The sequence below is a fragment of the Zonotrichia albicollis genome, chromosome 14 (genome assembly GCF_047830755.1).
Source record: "Zonotrichia albicollis isolate bZonAlb1 chromosome 14, bZonAlb1.hap1, whole genome shotgun sequence".
Taxonomy (NCBI): domain Eukaryota; kingdom Metazoa; phylum Chordata; class Aves; order Passeriformes; family Passerellidae; genus Zonotrichia; species Zonotrichia albicollis.
Window position 1 is genome coordinate 16,103,514 of NC_133832.1, and position 23,635 is coordinate 16,127,148.

A 23,635-nucleotide genomic window follows, 5' to 3' on the forward strand; every position below is an offset into this window, starting at 1 on the left:
CTTCTTAATTGCTGTCAAGAGCACTGTCCTCCCTTCTTCAGAGTAATGAGTGATTTCTTGTTCGATATTAGGAAGAATTCCCTCCCTGTGAGGGTGGTGTGGCCCTGGCACAGGTTTTCCAGAGAAACTGTGGCTGCCCTGGAAGTGCCAAGGGATGGAGCTCAGAGCAACCTGGGGTAGTGGGAGATGTCCCAAAGATGGGGGATTGGAATGAGATGAGCTTTAGGGTTCCTTCCAACCCAAACCATTGTCAGATTCAAGGAAATCCAAGTGAACCCTGGTAAAGCAGAAAGAAGTTGCTCCTTGAGGGTGTCACTGCATCCCTCCTGCCTTCCAGAATGCATCCTCCTCTTGCTTTGCAAAGGGATGAGGAGCAGGGGGTGGTGCTGAGGATCTGTGTCCTGCGCCCCACAGCTCAGAAGTGGGTCAGTCACCAGCCTGTCACTGGCACTCCCTTGTGGTGTCACTTAGGGAGCAAATAGGCCATCGATCTGTCTGGCAGCAGCCCCAGATTTTAATTACCAGTGTTCTCTGGGCTAAATCTGTGCCTCTTGAAGCATCACCAGCCTACATGAAGCTTCACAATGGAGGAATTTGACCCAATACGTTTCTCCTCCACTGTTTTGTTAAACACTGTTGCAACTACCTTTATTTTTCCATTTTTCCAATGATTCTGAGCAACTCAGTTTTTGATGTTTTCAAGAGAGATGAAGATAACTTTTCCTGTTAATCTTTTTTACAGGAAGCTTTAAGCAATTGTGGAGCCTTATTTGTCCCACACAGGTGCCCTCTGTTCCTGCAGCTCTGTATTTAGCCCAACAAACTGGGTGATTTGCTTGTTTCACCAAATGAAAACTGATTTCCAGTGATGTTTGTGTTGTGTTCTTTGTGTGGGCACTGCAGACATCCAGGGAAGCCCCCTGTGTGATGGAGCTGTTTCAGGATGGTTTTTTTTATGGTATGTGGGTCTGTTCTAACAGCAGTGAAGATTATTTTTTTTCCCCTCCAAGAGTGGTTTATGAGGGACTGGGAGCCAAAACACATCAAGAGCTGGGAGTAAAACGTGAGTTGTGCCATTGGTCTGAGGGCGCACGAGGCATTTCCTCAACGAAGCATCCACAGGAGGAGCCCCTATTTGGGCTCGTGGCACCAAAAAGCACCACTCTGCAGTGGGATCTCCCAGCTGGAAGCTGATGGACCAGGGAGGGAAACCAGCCTGAGGTGGAACATTTGCTCCTCCCTTTGCATCCTCCCCCACGAGCTCTGGCGCTTCAAACAGCGCTTCCAACCGCTGACCCACCACAGCAGGAGCAGCTGCGGCTTCCAGGGCCATGGAGAGCCAGGGGTGCAGAGCTGCAGCTGTCCTGGCTGGCTCCTGGCTCTCCTGCATGGTGGGAGCCCTGGAGGACGTGGGGCTGGAGAACGTCAGCTGGGCTGCCGAGGACGCGCCGGGCAACGAATCCTCGGAGCACGCCTTCTTCTCTCTGGATTATCAGCACGTCCAGGTGCCCTTTGAAATCACCCTCTGGATCATGCTGGCATCCCTGGCCAAAATAGGTGAGGCCTCCTGAGAGGATGAGGAGGGATGGGGCGTCTCTGTGGTGGTGTGGCCTTGCTCCATTTCTGCTCTGCTTTAGAACCTGAGGTAATGCGCCAAAACTCGGAATTCGCATGCTGTGTGCCAGAGACACTGCACAGGTGGAAAACAGGTTGCATTTTAGGGAAATGTGGTTTTCCATCTGGAAATGGTGATTTTCCATCTAGAAATTCACACCTGGGAGTGCTGTTCCTGTTAGGAGGGAAAATACTGGGTTTCTAGGAGGAGGAATTTGATTTAACTGCAGGACGCACCAAGGTGTGTGTTCCCCTTGATTTCCTTGCCAGCCACGCTCTGTGCAGGTGGTCCACTGACATTTTCATCTTAAAATGAAGATTCCTTATTCTTAGAAAAGTGCCATGTGTCTGGTCAAGGAATAATTCCATCCGTGTCCAGGCTGCCTAAAATAAAATCTCAGTGCGTTGGTTGTCCATGCAAGGTCATCTAAGAAAGATTTATTTTCCTCTGAAAAACTGGGCACAGGCAAGTGAAAATTATATAAAAATATTTTTCTCCAGGAATTGTCTTAAATTCTGTTAAATTGCTGCTATAAAAGTTATCTTAAGGCATCTTTTTGCCTTGTATTTCTTTTCCTCAGAATGGAGAAGTTTCTAAGATTGGGTTTGATTAGAATTTTTCAGATGGAAAGAGTCTTTTTGTCTGTCTAATTTCATGCTGCATAATGAGACCCTAATTCTAGTCACATGCATGAAGGCATAATAATGATCAGAGATTTTTAAAAATTGTTATTTTTGTTCTAATTAGGTTTGTTTCAATGACTTTTTCTTTTAATAACTCACCTTGTACTTGTGGTGGTTTTTCTAATGTTGGGCATTGCACAAGAGAGGCTTGATTGGACATTTTTTAGCTTTAAATGCTAATGATTAAATGCTATTAAAAGTGGACCTGTTTATAATTAATGGGAAGGGTTTTTGTGATTTTTTTTTTAAATGTATAGAAACTGTATTGTCTTTAAAATTAGAAATTGCTATTTCTGTTAGCGCTGAAGATGGGCTGCTGACTAGATTACATAATTAATAATTCCAAATACTATTTTATTTATGCAGATTACTACTTTTTGTTTATTACCTCAATATATATCTCTAACCTTATGCTATGATGAAATGAGGTCTGAACAGACAGTAATTTGAGAAAGTTTGGTATTCTCAGTAACTTTCAGATTTTCTAACCAATTTCTGAGCAACTTCACCCTCACTGTGTGAATTTATTTGTGCTGCTCCGAGGTGTAACCTGCTGACAGTGGGAGTGTGGGGACCTTGGTGAGATAACACCGCTTTTACCCTTCCCTGCCCTGCAGGGTTCCATCTCTACAACAAGCTGCCCTCCGTCGTTCCCGAGAGCTGTTTGCTGATCTTTGTGGGGCTCATCATGGGGGGAATCATCTATGGGTTAAACGACAGATCCCCACCAGTGATGGACAGCGACATCTTTTTCCTCTACCTCCTGCCCCCCATCGTGCTGGACGCCGGCTACTTCATGCCCAGCCGCCCCTTTTTCGAGAACATCGGCACCATCCTGCTCTACGCCGTGGTGGGCACCATCTGGAACGTGTTTGGGATCGGCTTTTCCCTGTATGGCATCTGCCAGGTGAAATCCTTCCGGCTGCAGGACGTGTCCCTGCTGCACAACCTCCTGTTCGGCAGCCTCATCGCCGCCGTGGACCCCGTGGCCGTGCTGGCTGTCTTTGAGGAGATCCACGTCAACGAGAAGCTGCACATCCTGGTTTTTGGGGAATCGCTCCTCAATGATGCCGTAACCGTGGTAAGGACCAGCCTGAGCTGGGGTGTTTAACCTGCAGAGGATGGTGCTGAGTGAGGGGATGGAAGAGCTGCAGAAAAGGAGGTTCAGGGAAGACTTCATTTCCCTTTAATTTCCCTTTGCAGCTCCTTGAGCTGAGGCTGTAGCCAGGTGGGGGTTGATCTTTTCTCCCAGGGAACAAATGGCAGGATGAGATGAAACGGTCTCAAGTGTCACCAGGAGAGGCTTAGATTGGCCATTGGGAAAATTTCTTCATGGAAAAGGCAGTCAAGCATTGGCACAGGCTGCCCAAGGAAGTGGTGGAGTCACCACACCTGAAAGTGTTTAAAAACTGTGTGGATGTGGCGCCTGGGGACATGGTTTAGTGGTGAACATGGCAGTGCTGGGTTATTGGTTGGACTGGATGATTTTGGAGTGCTTTTTCAACCTCAGTGATTCTGTGATTTGTTGAGGGAAAAGTCATCAACAACTCTTTCTCGCAGAGAATCCTGTTCCAATTCTCTGGCACTGAGGTCCTGGGCAGTATTCGGGTGAATTTAGAAGTTTTCAGGTTTCTCTTTACTCTGTGTCTGGGGACAGAAATGTCCATGAGGGCCACAGCAGTCCCCTGGTGGGAGCCAGAGCTCCTGGGCAGGAGGTGACGCTGCACTGGCAGAAATCCCGGCAGTGCATTTGGTGCATTTGGTGTAATGTGTATTTGGTGTCATGAGCATGTCTGGTGAACATCCAGTTAACAGCTGTTTCCCTCTTTCCTTCCCCCCCAGGTGCTCTACAAACTCTTTCGCTCTTTCTGTGAAATGCCCACCATCAAAAGCGTGGATGTTTTTGCTGGAATTGGAAAATTCTTCGTGGTTGGGCTGGGAGGAGTTTTAGTGGGGCTGAGTTTTGGGTTCACTGCTGCCTTCACCACGCGTTTCACCAAGGACATCCGTGTCATCGAGCCCCTCTTTGTGTTCCTGTACAGCTACCTGTCCTACCTCACTGCAGAGATGTTCCACCTCTCCGGCATCGTGGCGTAAGTGAGGCCCTGCAGCTCCTCTCTCCAGGAAAACTCCCTGCCTATATTCACTGAAAAATACCCAAAAACACTTGAAAATTTGGAAATCTGTGTATAACGAAGAGCAGGCCCCTCTCCAAGTGTCATTCTGTTTCCCAAATTGCACAACGATGGCTGATGGTGGATTTATGTAGGTTATTGAGGAATGTTTGTTTGAGCTCCATGGTTTTTGTTTGGAAAGGCTGGATGTTCCAACAGTGAGAGGTCTGGCAGGTTTGGCAGAGCCAGAAGAAGTTTCTTAGTTTATTTTGTTATTTTCCACATGGCCCAGTCAAAACCAACATGGGAAGAGTTACAAGGAGAATTTAGTCAGCTCCTTGGAAAGGTTTGATCTTGGTTTGCAGCACTTCTGTTCTCACATCCCCTTCCCCATCTGCATGTCCTGCCTGGCAGCCTTGGTGTGACAGCAGTGAGTGATGGGGCAGGAACTGAAGCCTGAAATATTCCTGCTTTTTGGGAGCAGAGGATTCTAATGGAAACCTCTGCTTTGGAGATTGTGACTTGGCTCCAGAAGCTCAGACACAGCTCATGTCTGGCCTCAGGTGTCAACCAACACCTCTGTCTCCAGCAACATTGGGAATCTGCTGGCCAATTTCAGCCAAAGCTGTCAGAAATTCATTCAGCTCACTTAATTTTCTTTTACCTGGGTAGATCTTTTAATAAAATGAATAATTTTGAGCCAGATCGTTCAGATTTAGGGACTAATTAAGCTTTGTGCTTACCTCGTTGGACATCTCACTGTCAGAGCAGATGCTGAGACAAAAATAGCCAGAAAGACCCCAATGTTCACCAAAATCCCACCTTGGAAAGCAGAGAGAGAGGAAAACCAGAGGGATCCAGTCCTGTGTTGTATTGAGTGTGTTTCTCCTGCCCAAACTGAGTCAGCTGGTGCTGAGGATCACAACCATTTAATATTCCCCCAAAGACACCAAAATGCACCTACCCTGCATCAGTGGCTGCAGTGTAAACAACTGTGCAGCTGATGAGAAGGAAGATAAAAAGAAAATAAAAAATGAAGTGGGCTCCCAACTCAGCACAGAGGTATCTGGGAGATCTATTTTCTATTTTAAAACTAATGATGTTGCTTTGGATATCAACCATCCCTGTGTCTTGCAGATTTTGTTTCCTCCACTGGTTAATAGGAGCAATATTTGAGTGTTACTGAAAACAATTCCAGCTCTGGGAATAGGTAGGAAAAGCCTATTTATAGGAGTGCAGGACAGAACAGTGAAATAAATATGCTGCATAATCATCATGGAGCAGAAAACATTCAATCCTAATGGTGTCTCCTTCTATCAATCACAATCTGCTGTACCCATTATGGAACCCATTTGCTGTTCTTTTGAATAATGCATTTTTTTCTAAAGCAAAACAATGGCAAAGGCAGCTGATTCCTGCACTGTGCCCTTCTAATTGCCAAATTATAAATGCCTGTCTTATAGATCTGGAGTTCAAACAATTCATTCTGTTGTGGCCAGGGAATACTGTATTATAAGAAGCAGCTTTTGGCAGTTTGTGTCTTTGAAAAAATAATTTGATTGCCAAAAAAATCAATTCTACATACTCCAGAAAAATATAAAAAAATCTGAATACAGCTTAGTCTGTGAAACTGTTCTGCAAATGGGTTTTAGTTGGATTTTTTTCCTTTCTTATTCTCTTTTTCCCTCCCCCTTGCTTTGGTGGCAGTGTTCATCTTTAGACAAGTTTATTCTCTTTCTGTGACTGTGCTGTGATCCCCTGTCCATTCTCCAATAAGCATTCCCCAAAACCACAGCTCTGGAAGTCACTTGCCCATAAGTACTTGGATTTCTTAGTTTTTAACTGGACTATATTCCCCACTATTTATGAGGCAGACACAGTAACAGAAGAATTTATTTTTTTTCCAGTCTGTGGTTCAGTGGTTCAGTCCCTGTTGCTCTTTCTGGCAAAGCAAGCCAGACCTAAAAAGGATAAATCAAACCAGACCTGTGTTAGAGTATTTTTATGTACTGGTACATTTTTTTAGGAGAGGAAAGATGTGAATTCAAAATTTGGTGAAAAAGGGACTTGAATCTTGGTTTCCTGCTGCTGGAAAACAGAGGATCCCATTCCTCAGCAAAAGCATTGTGACTTTCCCAATTCTGGCCTTTCCTATCCTCTGCTTTTGCCACAAATCCTCTCCCTAAAGCCCAATTTTAAATTCAAACAGACCCAAATGTTTCTCTTCAAAATAATGCAAAATGTTAGTGAAATTCTGGGGTTAAACAGGGCATTTTCAGTGCAAAGCAATAATTGCCTGGCAGTTCTCTGAGCATCTCTTAATTGATAGTTCTGGGTGAGCCACCACCTCTCTCAACACCTTTGTTTGGGTCACTTACCTGTCCTGGTCACACCCAGAAGCCAAGGAACTGCTTCTCTGTTGGCTTTTCTGTGATCCAACATTTTGATGTTCCCTGTGGAATCAGTTTTCAGTGCAATAAAAATATGGATGGCTTTACCAAACGGCACTACAAGCCAGATCCTGGAAATTTAAACCCCTTTTTCTATTCCTGCTGCAATATTTAGAACAAAAATGTTTGGTCCGGATTAAAATATAAAAAAAACGGAGTTTCAGCACTTTGAGCGCTCAATTGTTTTGACCTCCTAGGATTGCTGGCTTGCAAATGTATTGATTTTTGACCTCCTAGGATTGCTGGCCTGAAAATACATTGATTTGAAAAGCTGACGAATTAGGCTAATGCCATGTTCCCTGGAAGTTGAAGAACCAATTATCCATGAAAAATTGCCAGGCAATTGCAAGGTCAGAGTTTGGCAAAGTTAAAGAACTGGAAACTGCGTGTGGGGATGGGAAGAGTTGGGTGTTAGTTGGAGGTGTTGCTTTGTGCTCTGATAAAATGCAACAGGTGATGAATTGTTCACCTGTTAAAATCCACATTTGGACAGTTTGGGCAACCTATGAAGTATTTTATTGTCCTGGTGGTCCTGATACTCTTGGCCTGATGCAGGAAGTGAAACAGCGCTCAGTGAAATGTCTGCAAACATCCAAGACTTGATGAAACTCCATTTTTTTATAATTGATATGTTGATTTTCTGTGTTAAAGTAGAAAAACATATTTTTCTTCTCATATTTCAAACATATTTATTTTCTGTTGTTTATTTTTCACTTCCTCAGCATCATTTCCTGTGCCATGGGCATGAAGCGTTACGTGGAGGCCAACATCTCCCTCAAGTCCCACACCACAGTCAAGTACTTCATGAAAATGTGGAGCAGTGTGAGCGACACCCTCATCTTCATCTTCCTCGGAGTTTCCACCATTGGAGAAAACCACGAGTGGAACTGGCCCTACATTTGCTTCACGGTCATTTTCTGCCTCGTTTGGAGGGCACTCGGTAGGGGAAATTGTGGATCTTGGGTTTTCACGTGTGTTATTGTTTATGGGAGTGAGGAATGAGATTCCATCAGCTGAGAGGGTGCTCTGCCCCTCCATCCTCCTTTCCTGCTCACTCTGCAGTGGGATTATTCCAGATGGGAATGCTCAGACTGGACTGGGACATACCAGCCAATGCTTCCTGCTCCTCCATCTCACTCAGTTCCAAATCTTGCATTTTGCTGCAGTTCCCTGCTCTTGCAGTCATTGGTGCTGGATAGAAGCTCTCATGAGATCTGTTTTATCAATGTCCCTTTTCTGCCATGGTGTTCCTTTACCCTCCTTCATTGCCACAATCTCCTTTTCCATTTCAGTGTTTTTTAATCCCTTGGAATTCTCCCAGCAGGAGGGAATTTGTAGGTACCTACCTTGGGGTGAGAGATCCATGAAAATCCTCTGAATTTAAGGGATTTAATTCATAACAAGCTGGTGTACAGCAGCATCCTTCACTGGGAAGCTGGAGGAACATTCCAGTAGCTCTCATTCCAGATGAGATTTGGGACTTAAACTGTGAGGATGCTCCTGCTCGAGAATTTCAGTTCAGGGTTGAGAGTGGCAGAACTGGGGAATTGCTGAGGTTGGCAGGGGCCTGTGGAGATCATCTGCTCCAACCCCCTGCTCGAGCAGGGTCAGACAGGCAAGAATGTTCCAGGTGGCTTTTGGTTATCTCCATGGATGGAGAATCTACAGCATCCCTGAAAAACCCATCAGGGAGTGTGACCAACCTCACAGCGATAAAGAGACCAAGGTTTGGTGATAATGAGGGGCAAGGCAGGAAAATACTCTACTGATAACTCATCTCTGCAGTTTCTTTGGCCACAATTACAATGCAAACCCAAGTCCTGGTTCCAGGATTCCCTGGGATCCCATTTTCACGCATTGAAAATGACCAGAAAAAAATAGATGTGCTTTGTTTCCATTCTCCTCAGTTGCATCTTGTGCTGGTTCCATGCTGGGAAAGGCTGGACCTCCATTCCTCTTATGGTGCTTGGCACCTAACGAGTGCCTCAGTTATGGGTATTTTTATATCTTAACAATATTTGTGAAAATAACAGCACACATTTTTGGCAAAGAATTCGAGCACTTAAAAACGTTCGACAGGATTTATGTTTACAAACCAGTAAGTCAAGCAGTGAACTCAAATTTGACAGACACTTCAAGAAATTGTTTAAATAGGTTAGGGCATGATTAGCAAGGCAGAGCAGAATGGGGTTTATTGGCTGTTAGGACATGCCAAAGTTTGTTTTAATAACTGTGCACCATACTTGGAAATGTGCTCATTAGTCAGTTTTTTATACATTCACATGTTTTATTTCCATTAAGTGATTTCTCTTAAATTATTTGCTCAGATAAAAGGAGTTCTCAGTGAATTTGATTTTTTATTTTTAGTTAAAAAATTCTTCATTGCAAGATACAAGAATATAGCAATGCTACAAAAGTACCCCAAAAATCCCCCCTAAGCACAGCCCTTCTGAGAGCAGCTTCAATTATGCAGCACATTATTAGGGAAGGGCTCAGGCTGCAGCCACGCTTCTCCAGTGAAAATCTTCCTGGAATTAAATAAGAACACACAAACCAGGGTTAGAGATTGTCTGGGTGTTCCTGAGCAGGGTGTTCTGTCCTGCAGCACCTTCCTGGGAAGCTGGGAGGGTGAGAACTGGGAAGGGGCTGCACCAAGCCAGACTGGGAAACTCCTCCTTGGAGTGGTTGAGATTAGACCTTGGCCTGCTCTGAGCCATCCAGCAGCTCTGGATTAATTAATTAATATTAATTCATTAATAATTGGATAGTTGGGAAGATTTCTTTGTGGGAAGGGGTGCCAAACATTGGAATGGGCTGCCCAAGGCAGTGATGGAGACAACAGCCCTGGACATGTTCAAAAAACGTGTGGTTGTGACACTTGGGGACATGGGTTAGTGGTGGCCTTGGCAGTGCTGGAGGAATGGTTGAACCTGATAATCTCCAAGGGTTTTTCCAATCTTAATTCCAGGATTCTGGAGGTGCTTAAGGCACTGATCCAGAAAATGGAGGTGTCCCCACATTTCCCTGCAGGAATTGGGGATTTTTGGGTGGGCAGTGCTGGGATTGGTGTGTAAACTGTATCCCAGTCCTTCACGGAACACTCTCAGTGCTTTAAATGTTTGAGAAATGATTCTGCTGAAACTGGGGAATTCCTTTGGTATGAGGAAGATCATCTAAAAAGGAAAGTGGAGCCTTGCATGGCAGCACTGGGGCTCTGCTGATATCCAAGCCCTGGGGAGATTTCCTCCTGCTCTTTCCCAAGGTATCTGCAGGAGAAAATACATTCTGCTCAGAATGATTAATTGTATGTCATTTCTTGGAGCAAACTGGCCTTGAATTAGTTTAGGGAATGCTAATAATAATTTATGAGGAAGGATTAAATTAAGACAAAGGCCAGGATATCAGCTCAAGTAAATTTTGTTCCTTTAAATCATCGGCGCTGCCTGAGCTGTAGAGTAGGGATGGATGTGATCTGAGGGAGGCTTTGTTTTATTTATTTTTTAAGTTGCAAAGAACCTTGACACTCAAGTGCTTCCTGTCTGCTGGTCTGGGCACCAGTTCTGCAGAGCTCCAGAGATGGGGAAGGTGCCACAGGCTTCAGTTTACTGAGTTCCCTATTCCCAAACATGCCCAGCTTTTTGTTTTCCTCACACTCCTCCAATGTACAGTAAAAGTTCTGCTATTTTTAGCTGGAGGTGTGTGGGAAGATGTTTGATATGTACATAATAAATGCACTGGTTTTATTTCTTTTGCAAACACCCTCTAGAAAAGCAACAGTGCTGTGGCTCCAGCGAATTCCTAACAAAAGTCAGTGACAGGAGGTGCCATCAGTTCTCAAAATGGCTGTTAATCTTTGGGAAATGGGATGTTTATCACATCCATTGGGATTAAAATCACGGCCTACTGATTTAAGGCGTGACTTTTTGTACCTTTCTGCATCTGGTTGTGCATTTGCAAATGGCTGTAAATCACAGCAATTGCTGTGTCACCTCACCTGGCCTTCAATTTGTGTAGTATAAATCTGAGGGAAAGAAATAACATTAACACAGGTCGAATATAGCTACTTTTCCAAGCTACTGCTTGGAAACTTTGGCAAATAGGAGGGCAATTTGTGGTTAAGTTGTTGCTGATGATTTGCCTCAAAAGCATTTGTAACCTCAGCAATTCAGTCATTTGTTAGCACCAATTAGAATAAATCAATTAATATTTCAGGACTGTAGCCAGTCAATATTTGTAATCTCTCCAATTAGAAATATGTTGAGGATTAAGTTTTATCTGCACAAAGCAAAGTTCAACCTGTTGAATCAGACTGGGAGAAAAGTTCCCCCGTGGTGTATTGGGAATATACCCCCTTGTGCCCTGGCATGTCCTTGTAGTTGGTGTTTCTCAATTTTGTGATGTTTTACTGGAAGATGTAAGATCATGAGTTTTCTCTAATTGTTCTGTTTAACTGATGTGCCTCAATCTACCTTCCTGCTTTCCAGGGGTTCTTGTGCTGACTTTCTTTGTGAACAGATTTCACGTGAACACCATCACCAGTAAGGACCAGTTCATCATTGCCTACGGGGGGCTCCGAGGGGCCATTTGCTTCTCGCTGGTTTTCCTGCTGCCCGACTTCCACAGGAAAAAGCTCTTCATTGCAGCAACAACTGTTGTCATCCTCTTCACCGTGTTCGTGCAGGTAAAGCCAGTGTTGGGCTCAGATTCAGGATTGGGTCCCCTCCAGGGTCTGGTGGAGAAGGTTCCTCTCCCTCTCGCTGGGGCTGTAAATTCTGGTGCTCCAACACTGAGTTTTAAGGAATTGTGGTGTTCCAGGACTCGGAGGAGCAGCAGCTCTCAGCATTGCTGTGACATCTAGTGGTAAAACCTTTCCTGCAGCTTTCTGTGGGATCTCGGATGTGTCCCTGCTCTTCTCTGACCAGCAGCAGGTCTCTAAGGGCTTCTCTAAAGTACAGCTCTTGGTTCCTCTGGCAAACACAGCCACATTTGAAGGAGGCTGTGGTGGAAAAGTTGGGGTTGTCTGGTGCTGGAGTGAGCTAGGCTGATGTCCACCTGCTGTTTATCCTAAAAAGTTAAGAGTGGATCTCCACAGGACTGAAGTGAGTGGGATGTTGATGTTTGGGAAAGATCTCATGTAGAAAAGCTCCCTGTGAGCTCCTGGTCAAGGAGATGAGATCCAAGAGGAGCTGCTGCCCAGGAGCAGAGGAGTTTCTGTGCCTTCGGGAGATGGTGGCTCATGGTGGCAGCTGCAGAGGGGCCCCATGGCCGAGCATCACCCTCAGAGCAAACTCCTTCTGCTTTTCCTGACTGAACCCCTCTGGTGGGTGTCAAGCACTGGGACAATGTGGAGTGTTGGGGTTGGTTTTGCTTCCCCACATCCACCCAAATCCTCATCCTGAGCTGGAGGATGGATCAGAGCATGTTGTGCCAATGGGATCAGAGCTGGGCGCTGCAGGGCAGTGGGACAGGGCACAGCCTCAGCCTGAAAGGAGAGAGCAGGGGCCACCAGCATGGGGGATGTGCTTAGGTGGAGCTTGACAAGTTTTAAGATGCAAATGTGGGTGAGACATTGAAAAGCCCGGGTCCCCAGGCATGCCTGCTTGTGCAGGCCGCTCCCTCTCCCGAGCCTCACACAAAGGTTGTTCCAGGCAGCAGCTCCAGGCTTTGGGAAATCCAAGGGCTTTTGTGTAACCTCGAAGCTCAGCTGGTGAAGTCAGCCCGTGCAAAAGGGTGAGAGTTAAACAGGGTCCCTGTGTCGCTGGGGAGCCCCCCTGACCCTCAGCCTTCCAGGAGCTCTGTGTCTGCAGAGGGCTGAGCTGGGCTGCAGGGACCTGCACTGCCAGGGCACCACCACAACAGGGCAGGGAAAAAGAGGAAAATTATATAAAACCTGAGGCAGAATGAGCTCAGCACAGGAAAAGGTGGGTAAGTGTAACAGACCCTTCAAAAACCAGGGTTTGCAAATCAAGTTTGTGGTGCTGCTGCCAGACACATTGATGGATTATTGGGGAGGAAGTAATTTTACCATCCCAGAGTATTTTGTCGTCACTCTGTGTGAAAAGGGCAAGATAAATATTGGCTGTGAAACAACTTGTGTACATAGAGGACATTTCTGTTCTTGCTTTATGTGGAATGTTTTCTTTATATTCACAATTATCTCAATATAGACTTGTTGGGGAGTGTCTGTGTTAAAATAGGACAGAAACCAAGGCAGAGGTGATTTGGGCCCTTCTGGGCTGGCTCAAACCCTCCACATCTGTGATTCCTTTGGAAATCCTGGCCCTGCTGGCTGGAAACCCTCGTGCCACAGAGGAATGACCGCACTGTGAGCTGCTGGGCTTGGCCACCCGTGGCTCTATCAGAGCATTCCACAAGCCAGGAAACTTCTCTCTTTTGGTCCTCCTAACCCAGTTGCATGAGGCTCTTCCCACAACAAGCCTGGTTAATCATTTTGAGGAGGTTGCCTGAGCCATTGTCAGCTCCTCAGTGCTTCCAAGCAGGCTGGCTGTGTGCCACGCAGACCAGGAACTTCTCCAGGGAGCTCTCTGGGCTTGTCTGGAATGTCACAAACCTCCCCTCATTGTTCTGCCTCTTGGTGTGGTTTTAAAATCAAATACTGCTGGAAGTTCACTCCCTCACCTTACTGGCCCCTGACCTCTGCCATGAAATTCTGAGCATGAATAATTGTGAAAGGGGCAGGTTGTTTGATGCCTGCGCTGTCCCACTGGATTTCTGGAGGTGGAAAATGTGTGAGCTGTGATGGAGCTGTCAGACACTCCCTGGGATGAGTTTTCCCTGGTGGATGGAGGAGCAGCACAGGGGACCTGCAGGTGTGCAGGGAAATGATGTGTGGCTGGAATGACATGTGGGATTCCCATAACAGTCCCAAATACTGCTTTAAAATGGAAACAACTGCAGCTGATTATCCAGGAAGGCAAGAGGCCAAATTGCAGAGTCTCTCCTTAATTTTTGTAATATCTGTTATTCTGGAATTTGTGCGTTCTGTGTTATTGACTCAATAGCGACACATTTTTTATTGCTATTAGCTATTAAAATGACACATTAATTGTTTCTACAATTAAAAATGTGTTCAACTCTTCTCCGTGCCAGCATTTGTGACATTCAGAAGTCATAAACATCAACTACTCCATCATTTTTGCTGTAAACATGTCCTAGAAAAGTCATTTCATGCGGAAGCCGGACTAAGAAACACACCACAGCAGCATTTTAGTTCTCTCACGAGGCTTAAAGGATATTAAAATTTTTCCTTGACCCTTCCCACCAGGTGGATGCTTTGATGAGGAAGCTCAGCCACTGTCTGGCCATCAGAGATCTCTGGAGTAGTGGTGTGTGACACACAGTGCTGAAGGGGTGAGCAGACAATTGCTGGTGGAGGCTCCATGCTGAGAAATCTCAGGGATTATCCCCATTTCAGGCATTTGAACTTGGATTGTTTCGAGCCCCTTTCCATCTGGGAGGCCATGAGCAGCAGCAGCAAACCACAAACACAGCAACAGCAAACCACAGGCTTGACCTTGGAATTCTTGGTTGGCTTTTTGTGGTCTCAGAGAGGCCAAAGGAGGCGAGTGAAAGTTTCTTCCCTCCATCCTGAAGCCTCCCTGTGAGTTCCTCTCCATTGACAGGTTCCTACCAGGAGCAAACAAAGTGTTTGGGGTACACCTGGGAGAACAATTTCTAGTCCTGTTGAAGCTTTGCAGGTTTTATCCTGCCAGGAAAGCAGGGCAGGTGAGGGAGGCTGCTCAAACACCAGAACAGGGTCACTGTGGCTCAGCCCCACGCTGATGGCTTTTGTTCCAGTGCAGGAAAATTGGGTGTGAGGAAAGGCTGATTTCTGTCTGTGGTTACTCTGCAGGGAATGACCATCCGTCCCCTCGTTGACCTGTTGGCTGTCAAGAGGAAAAGGGAGAGTGCTCCCACTGTGGGCGAGCAGATCCACATCAGGGTAAGTGGAGCATCCATCAAAACATGACCAGAGCTTTCTGGTACCTCCTGCAATGTGTGTGTCTCCAGGGACCCTGCAGATCTGCAGTTTTACCCAAATTTGCAAAATCTGCAGTTGTACCAGCCCCTTTCCATGTTGGAAGTCCTGTTCAGCTTCCTAACCATGGGGTTTTTATTTTTTTGCATTGGAAGAGCAGCCACCAGTCAGGGTGAGGTAACATCGGGTAGTGCACAAACATGAGAGAAAAAGATGATTTCTTATCCAAAACTTTAAGCTCTGACCTAACTCCAATTTCTCTGGTCTCTGGAACAAGAGAAAGAAAATGAGGTTTGATTGCTTTTAGCATTAGGAATTTCCATGTTGCTTTTAGGATTAGGAATTTCCAGTCTCATCACCACCACTGGGTTGGATATTTTTGCAAAAAATAAGGAAAGGGAAGATAAGTTTGGTGCTATATTGGAGGGAACATCTGAAGTGCACCATCCCTGGAATTATTCATGGCCAGGTTGGGTGGAGATTGGAGCTGTCTGGGATAGTGGGAGGTGTCCCTGCCCATGGCAGGGGCTGGAATGAGATGAGATGTAAGTTCCCATCCAACCTGTGATTCTACATCCATAACTCAAAGGTAGTATTTCATTCCCCTTGTTCTCACCACCCAAATGTTGGTATTTGTAGTCACGGAGGACTTCAAGGAGAGGCTCAGCTCCATGAGGTCAGCTGCTCTCCCACTCACCTGAGCATTTGCATTTTCATCTGCATTCAATGGAAAATTAATATATTTCTGAATCTAATTGTTCAATCCCAGCCATGTTTCTGTGGGTATGGCTCCTTCAGCAATATTATTGTCATTGTTTCTTTAGCAATAAAGCCATTGGGGCTGAGGACATTTGTAAAACCTGTTTGGCATCCTCACAATGGGGTTGGACTGCAGGACTTTGTCTGAGGTTAACACAGACTTTTCCAGTCATGAACAGAGAAGATTTTGTTCTTTTGTTAGGATATGAATGGTAAATTATCTCAGAAATGTGTTTATCAGGAGGTGTGAGCTGAAAATGGCCCTGCACCAATTAAGTAGAGAAGGTAAAAATGCAGATAGTTGGAAATCAGGGATGCAGAAGCCAGAAGCAGTTTTCTTCCTCAAATTTATTTTGCCATCTGGATAGTTGGGATATTCTTGCTCGTAGGAGTGATGATCAGAGTGCGTGAGTGTAATTCCAAAGAATCAGATTATTTTGGGTTGGATCTTAAAACTCATCTCATTCCACCCCTTGCCATGGGCAGAGACACCTTCCCTTATTCCAGGTTGCTCAAGGCCCTGTCCAGCCTGGCCTGGGACATTCCCAGGGATGGGACACTTCAGTGCTTCCCTCCAGTGCTGTGTTTGTGGAGCTCACAGCTGCCAGCAGCCATGTGAGGGCACTAAACCCACACCAGGCTGCAGGGCTGAGCCAGCTGCTTGGAAACTTCTCTGTCTCTGACCCCCCAAAGAGATAGTTTTTAAAAAATTCAGAGCTGTAGGAAGTTCCAGGATCATCAGTACCTGAGTGTGGAGGGCAGCAGAGCAGAGCCCTCTCCCAGTTTAGAGATTCCATTAGGAGGGAAAGCAGTTTGGGAAATTACAGGGATTTAACTTTGAGGTGGAAAACCCAACCAGGCTGGGATTTCAAAAATAATTTAAAAAAATAGTAATGTATTATTATACAGTATGATATGATGATTTTATTTAGTGGGAAGTATCTGGGGGAGGGCAGTATTTATTATTCAGGATTAACATTTATGTGTTACCTACATTTATATCGTGAAGACACTGATTTCCTGAGACAAATTGTCCTCAAAACCCCAAAAATGAGCCTTTCCTGCTGGCCAAGGCCCAGAAGATGGGAGCCATCAGCCCTGCTGTACCCATCACAGAGAGCAGATTCACGGCCCTCTGGATTTATCCTCTGCTTGCCCACGCCTGAAAGCAAACCACTCATACTCCAGCACCAATGGATGAGGGGATGGAGAGTTATCCCAGTGCCTTCTCTCCTTGTTTCCCAGCTCCATATCCCGAGCTGGAAGCAGCCCATGCCCTGTTGTGTGTGTGGCTTTTGCTGTTTGCTGGCCATGTTCATCGTGTATGCAGCCGGCGTAGAGTGAAATCCTCTCTCTCCTCTTTAGTTCCTGGATCACTTGCTGGCTGGCATTGAAGATATATCTGGACACTGGGGACAGTATTACTGGAAAGACAAGTAAGGATTTGCCAAAATACAACTGTGTACACGTGTAGGAAAAAAAAGGAGGTTGGTTTTTATTCCCAAAGTTTCCGCTGTGGGCAGCTGGGCCTTGTTTATCCTCGTGGTATGAGGGAGGGGACAGAGGGGCAGCTTTTCCTTGTCCAAGAGGACACCAGGTTTTCAGGCACTTCCCTGCTTGCAGACACCTCTTTTGCATCACCCTAAAAAGATTCTTTCTCCTTTCCTGTTGTGTTTGTCCCTTCTTGCCCAAAGAAATCTGCTGGAAGCCCATGGCCATGACATGCAGCCTATGCCCAGTTAACATTAAAGAGCTGAGTTTGCAGCACTGCTTGTTGTGGACTGAAATTACAGAGGATCTCTACAGATTTCTGTAGCAAAGTGTTCAATTTTCATTAAATTCTGGGAGTTTACACGTTTTAAAATTAAAAATAAAAGGCATCAGAATTTACAAGAAAAATACAAAAATACCATAAAATATACAAAAAAGACTATCTACCAGGTTTAATTCCTTGGTGGTCCTGACACAGATGCAGCTGGAAGAGATTTTTAAGGAATGCCCATGCTTGGAAGTGCCACTAGAGGGTATGGGAGACACTGCTGCTGAGAAGCATCCTAACTGCTTGTGAGCAGATCTTAGAGAGATAGATGATCTCAGAGGTCTTTTCCAACCTAAATTATTCAACAATTTGAGCAGAAAAGAAGAGGAAATGGCTCAAGAGGGAATCTGGAAGTGTTGACATCTGTGGCTACTGCAGATGTAGCACTTCTAGAAGAGTTCATGATATATCTAGTACTTTTGGGGAGTTTTCATTTTAATTAGTGAGTTTTAATATTTTGACTCATGTACTGTAATGCAGAAATAATTAGGGACTGACCTCTTGGACCATCGATTTCTGAGGAGTTGTTAATGGGATATAATGGAATTTAATGGAATATGGGGCACTCGTGGGGCTGTGACCCTGCTGCCTTGCTCAGGTCTGTTGGTGCTGGGGAGCCAGGGGAGAGGCCAAACCCATTTCATTTTGTTCTCCAACAGGCTGGAGTATTTCAACAGCAAATACCTGCAGAAGATCCTGCTCAGGGAGTACGACCAGCCCAAGTCCAGCATCGTGCTGCTCTACGAGAAGCTGGAGCGCAAGCACGCCATGGAGCTGGCCCAGGCTGGGCAGCTGGGCCACGGCCTGGCCCACCCCTCCTTCCTGTGAGCAAACACCACCTCCAACCCAGCAGCTGGGGCTAAAAATGATGGGGTGGGTGAGCAGCACCTGACGCTGGTGGTGGCACGTGGAGGGCCGCCTGTATCCCCACGAGTTACAGGGATAAGTGGTGCTCTGAGGAACCGGCTTCTGCCCAGTTTTGGATGGGTTTGCACTGTTAAATGTTCTGAATGTCCACTTCAGACCTCACAGATGGTTCTGCTCTGCCACAGCTCCCCGTGGCTCTTTTATCCACCAGGGAGCATATGGACAGCCCAGCTCTGATGCAAGTGCCAAATTCCTGCTTTGCCATGAGCTCCATCTGCAGAGATGAGCTGCTGGCCACATTGGCTGTGGTGGGATCCCAAAGGGGCACTGAGATTTGGGGATACACTTCAAAAATAAGATGTTCTGCTTTCCTTTGCAGCAGCAGCGACAGGACTGTCATAACAGACCAAAAACTGGAGGACACTCCAAATCCTGATGTCCTGGACAACATGCAGGAAATATTGGCCAGGAACCTGTATCGGATCAGGAGGACGGTACAACTTCTCCCTCCATCCATATTTTAAGTGTCCAATGACACAAATTTCCTCGGTTATCTGAACAGCCTGAGCAGATGTTATGAATATTTCCATAATTACCCAGGATGTCTCTTTGTGAGGAGAGAATAGTTGGCTGTGTGGAGCCAGATCCAGTTTCCAAGTCAGTGGCACATTTCTGTTTGCTGCCTGACAGCTTTTGAAAGGTTCACCCAGTCAGCCTATAATTTCATGGAATATTTTCGGCATCGGTACCCGGCAGGGAAAAGGAGAAAGGAGGAGCATGTGGAACTTCAGGCACTGGGTTAGCACATCCAGCAGCAGCTCTAGGGCAGAGCAGGGATGGGGTGATCCTCATGGTACATTTTTCCTCATGGAAGAAAGCTGTGAGTGGGAATTAATCTGCAGAGCTTTTAAGTCCACCCAGCAGTTTTGTCATGGAACTGGTGGCAATGGTTAAAGGGCATAAACCCCACTTGCTTTTACAGAGTCATGGATCATGTCTGGAATTTCACATAGCACCTGGAATTGCTGTTCCTAGGGAGACTTAGCCTTAAAATCCACCTAAGCCTTTGTTTCATGGATTGCACACAAAATGCAGAGTTCTCAAGGGTGGGGCTGGTATGGGCAGCTCAGCACAGAGGGATCAGCCTGTCCTGATCCTCCTCCTGTCCCTTTGCTGAGCTGAGGGAAACAGTGGGATAAGGCTGGGAAAAAACCTGTGGACATGGTGGAGGGATGAAGAAGAAGGCAAAGCTCCAGTTTGAGCTTAGTCCTGCATTAATCCAGCCTAACCCCTTGTAGAGACAGCATTATCCCAGCTCCCACTGGTGCTAGTGGGATATTTCAACTTAGCTGGGTGGTGGCTTTTGAAGGAGGATTTATGATTCCCAATGATTTATATGGAAGGTGAGGTTAATACAAAACATTGGGGGCTGAAGCTGTGAAGGCACCTCGGGCTGAGTCACCTAGATGTGGACACCTAGATGCCAGGTGTAACTCAGTCTTGTCATTCAGGGATTTCTTGGGTGATTTCAACTAAAAAAAAAAGAAGTTTGGAGTCCTGTTGGAGAAGATGAAACAGGAAGGCCTTATAAATATGATTGTCTGGCAAAAGATTTTGAGAATATAGAAACTATGAGCGAGATTGAAATGAAAGCAAGCTTTGAGATACCTCAGTTACTAAACAACTGGAAAACAATGGTGTGGCTGGCTGAAGGTAATCTCCTTTTGATGGAACAAGACCCTCTTCTTGCAGGCAGGTGCAAGGGTCCGAGCAGACCCTACACTTGGCAGAAGGGGCCCAAAGAGGAGTTTTTAGGGTTTAAAATGTAACACAGAGTGGTAATGTAATGATTCTTATAGGCTGTATGTAAATGCTGTAGGATTTGTAGCTTGTACTAGATTGGTTAGTGAGAATCAGAATATTCAACACAGAAGAAGATTTATTGTATTGTAATGGGAACCTGGCTCTCTTACCCCGTTTTACTCTCTTGCCCTTTCACTCTCTCACCCTCTCATTCTCTCTTCCCCTCTCTTCTCTCGGGCCTGCTCTGAGCTGTGCCTGGCAGCTCCCAGCAGGGCCCTGCACCCAGGCCCTTTGCAATAAACCCCAAATCCCAGCAGGGCCCTGTACCCAGGCCCTTTGCAATAAACCCCAAATCCCAGCAGGGCCCTGCACCCAAGCCCTTTGCAATAAACCCCAAATCCCAGCAGGGCCCTGAACCCAGGCCCTCTGCAATAAACCCCAAATCCCAGCAGGGCCCTGCCCCTAGGCCCTTTGCAATCAACCCAAGTTCCACGACCTGGCTGCAGAGATCTCTCGTCTCCGTCCATCCTGACCGTCCTACCCCACGACGCTCCTACAGAGTCCCATCTCCCTTCTGTGTCTGATCCATCCCCACCTCTCCCACACCAGTGCATGCACAGCTGGCTGGGATGGCTGCAGGGCAGCAGGAGGCTCCTGCAGGATGGCAGCGATGTCCCCGTGTCCAGCAGCCCCTGTGTCACCCGCAGGGCCCGGCGTACAACAGGCACACCCTGCCCGGGGACAGCGAGCCCGCGGAGCGCGCCAAGGAGCTCCTGATCCTGCGGCACAAGAACCTGCTGGTGGAGCTGGGCGGGAGCGACACCTGCAGCAGCTCCAGGAAGGAGGTGAGAGGGAGCCCAGTGTTGCAGAATGAGTCATTTGTAGGGTGCAGGGAAAACTTGAGATGCTCAATATGAGATCAGCAAGCTTCGTTTATTGAAGAGAGCATCAGACACTTATACAGCAAGTAATAAGCTCATGAATATTGTGTAATTTACACTGTCTATTGGCCACACCACAACATCAGCTCTTCTCTATTCTTTAGGGGTTGCATCTCTCTTTTCTCATGTCTCTTTCACTATTTGTTATCACACTACAGCTAGGCCCAAGGACACACTATCTTGCAGGTGCAGGACTTGGAATTAGCCACGGCCTTGTACTTTTCCAGTTCTTAGCTACACTCTCAACAGCACAGGCTGCCTTCCCCACAGCCTGCTCACTGCTGATGCTATTTCCTTTGAAAGACAAATCTTGCTATTTTAACTTAAAAAAGGCTCTCAATCCCAAATCGTATTCCATTGGATAGGAAAAATACCAAGGGAAAAACTGCCCCAAACCCAGCTCCTGGCAAAGCAAGGAGCCATCCCGAGCACAGCCCTGTTCAGTGCTTTGTGACTTCCACCCGTGCTAGGAAAGCTCTTTACTTTTACTATTAACAAATGTCACTGACTGGGCTTCATTCTGTCGATCCTGAGGTCTGGTTTTCCCGTGTTTTCTTTTCTGGGAGATTTCATCGAACACAGGAATTTGTCTCCCCCATTGTCAGTGGTCCAGAGTGTAAATATTTGAAACTGCTCAATGTTTTCCCCCCCAGCTCAACTCTTTTGAAGGGACAGAAGCATTTTGTGATCTTTCTTGTGCATTCTGGGGGTGAGTTCTTTGTTTTTAAACACATCTACAGTTCTGAGCAGGCTTGAAAGAAGTAAAATAGAAGGAAGTTTTGCTTACCAGATTCCTGTGAGAAATGAAATTTTTTCCAGTTTACTGCTTGCATAGCTCTGTGTTGGTTTATGTTCTGAATCAGAGGAGAAACAGGGTTAATACAATGTCTGTGCCTGGTGAAGACTTCTGCTTTTTGGAGGTTGGCGAGAGAAGCTGGGCCAGCATTTAGCTATGGAAAAGAAAGGTTTGCAGGAATGATGCACGAGGAGCAGGCTTGGTTTTTTCAGTTCCTCCCATCCTCTGTAACTCTTTAGAGGAAAAGCATTTAACCCTTTTCATATTTTGCTCCCAAATGCCCAGGTCAGCAGCAGTGCAGAACCACAGAACATTGAGAATTGGAAGGGATCCATGAGGATCACTGAGCCAGCTCCTGGCCCTGCACAGGACAGCCCCAAGAAATCCTACCCTGTGCCTGAAAGTGTTGTCCAAACACTCTTTGAGCTCTGGCAGGGCTGGTGCTTGCAGTAATTGCTGAGCCATCCCTAAATTTCACTCACTTCTCCAAATTTTAGGTTTTGATGGCTTGAGCTGGAGCACTGTCCAAGTGTGAGCTGTGATCGCTAATCTGAGCAGCCAAGCTCCATCACTGATGAGAACAAAATGACCTTTTAGAAAGAAACAAATCACCCTTCCCTATTTAGGTAGTAATTTTCCATGACAGCACAAGAACTCAGGAGTGCTGTGGACTTTTTTCCACTCCAGTTTCTTTGTGGAAATGCCAATCATGGAGGAGCCCACCGAGAGCAGCAGCACCGCACCAAACGCTGCTGGTGCTCAGCCCTTCCTCCCCAGAAAGGTGTTCTGGCTCTTGCAAACAACTTAAAAGATTTAATTTGATCATTTACATGCTGATTGGTACTTACAATTCAGAATAGATAGGCAAGAACATGGCATGTTCCTGTAGAACATTTGGTATAATTAAACTTCAAAAGAGCAACATCAAACTCCGGCTGATTTTGAGCACGACGTTCCCTCCTTTAAGGATATTTGATTGTTAACCCTTGTGCTCCTGCTTTCCCCTTCTCTGCTGCATTTGATGGGAAATCCAGGAGCTTTGGGAAAGCTGTTCCTCCTGTTCCTTTGAGTGCTTGCAGCTGGGCTTTGGGGGAACAGAATGGTTTTTGGGGAATTGCAAAAGCAGTAGGATTCACTCTGTGTCTGTGCTGACTCGTGGATGATGGAAAATGCCCTCTGAGGGTGGGAAATGCCCTGTGGATTATGGGAAATGCCAATTTGATGCTGAATACTGACTGTTGTGTCACTGGAGCCACTTGTTGGTGCTGCTCACAGCTCTTCACTGCAGCCACCTTGGCTTTGTGCCTGGCCAAGGGAAGCAGATGTAAATCCCAGAATGGTTTGGGCTGGGAGAAACCTTAAAGACCATCCAGTTCCACCCCCTGCCATGGGCAGAGACACCTTCCACTAGATGAGGATGTCCTGTCCAACCTGGAGATGGTAGCAAATACCAGGAGCTGATCCCAGTGACACCTGTAAGGGTGGTTCTAACCCAAGAACCATCCCTCAGTGCCCAAAAGGACAAGCCAGGCCTGTTTTGTGTCACCAGCAGCTTTCCAGCTAATTTTTAAGAATAGCTGCCTCATTTACTGTGAAAAGAAATAAAATGATGCCCAAAAGTGATGGGACAATGCTCTAATAGAGCCCTGAAATATTAACACCATATTAATTTTATATATATAATATTACATAATATTAAGGAGGGTGGGTGAATGCTGTTACTTTGTGCTGTAGGAGGACAGATTGCAGAATTTGTCACCAGAAAGAAGGAACACTGTGCTAAAAAGTA

The 23,635-nt window shown here is 46.1% G+C and overlaps 1 protein-coding gene across 1 annotated transcript; it reads left to right on the plus strand.

The window, feature by feature from the left end:
- Window positions 1-1,388: 1,388 nt before the first annotated feature.
- Window positions 1,389-22,822, plus strand: LOC102062011 (sodium/hydrogen exchanger 2). The gene is made up of 11 exons (XM_074551777.1): window positions 1,389-1,557; window positions 2,916-3,379; window positions 4,141-4,391; window positions 7,585-7,802; window positions 11,347-11,543; window positions 14,736-14,825; window positions 16,986-17,056; window positions 18,099-18,263; window positions 18,686-18,800; window positions 20,817-20,954; window positions 22,814-22,822. Exons 1-11 carry the CDS (start codon window positions 1,389-1,391, stop codon window positions 22,820-22,822), a joined length of 1,887 nt encoding a protein of 628 aa, XP_074407878.1.
- Window positions 22,823-23,635: the final 813 nt, after the last annotated feature.

Bases quoted from the DNA above. Each gene is read 5' to 3' on its own strand.
- LOC102062011 (XM_074551777.1), top strand. From the start codon at position 1,389: ATGGTGGGAGCCCTGGAGGACGTGGGGCTGGAGAACGTCAGCTGGGCT. The intron at 14,826-16,985 runs GTAAGTGGAGCA...TCTCCTCTTTAG, and splicing joins GCGAGCAGATCCACATCAGG to TTCCTGGATCACTTGCTGGC. The intron at 18,264-18,685 runs GTGAGCAAACAC...TTTCCTTTGCAG, and splicing joins CTGGCCCACCCCTCCTTCCT to CAGCAGCGACAGGACTGTCA.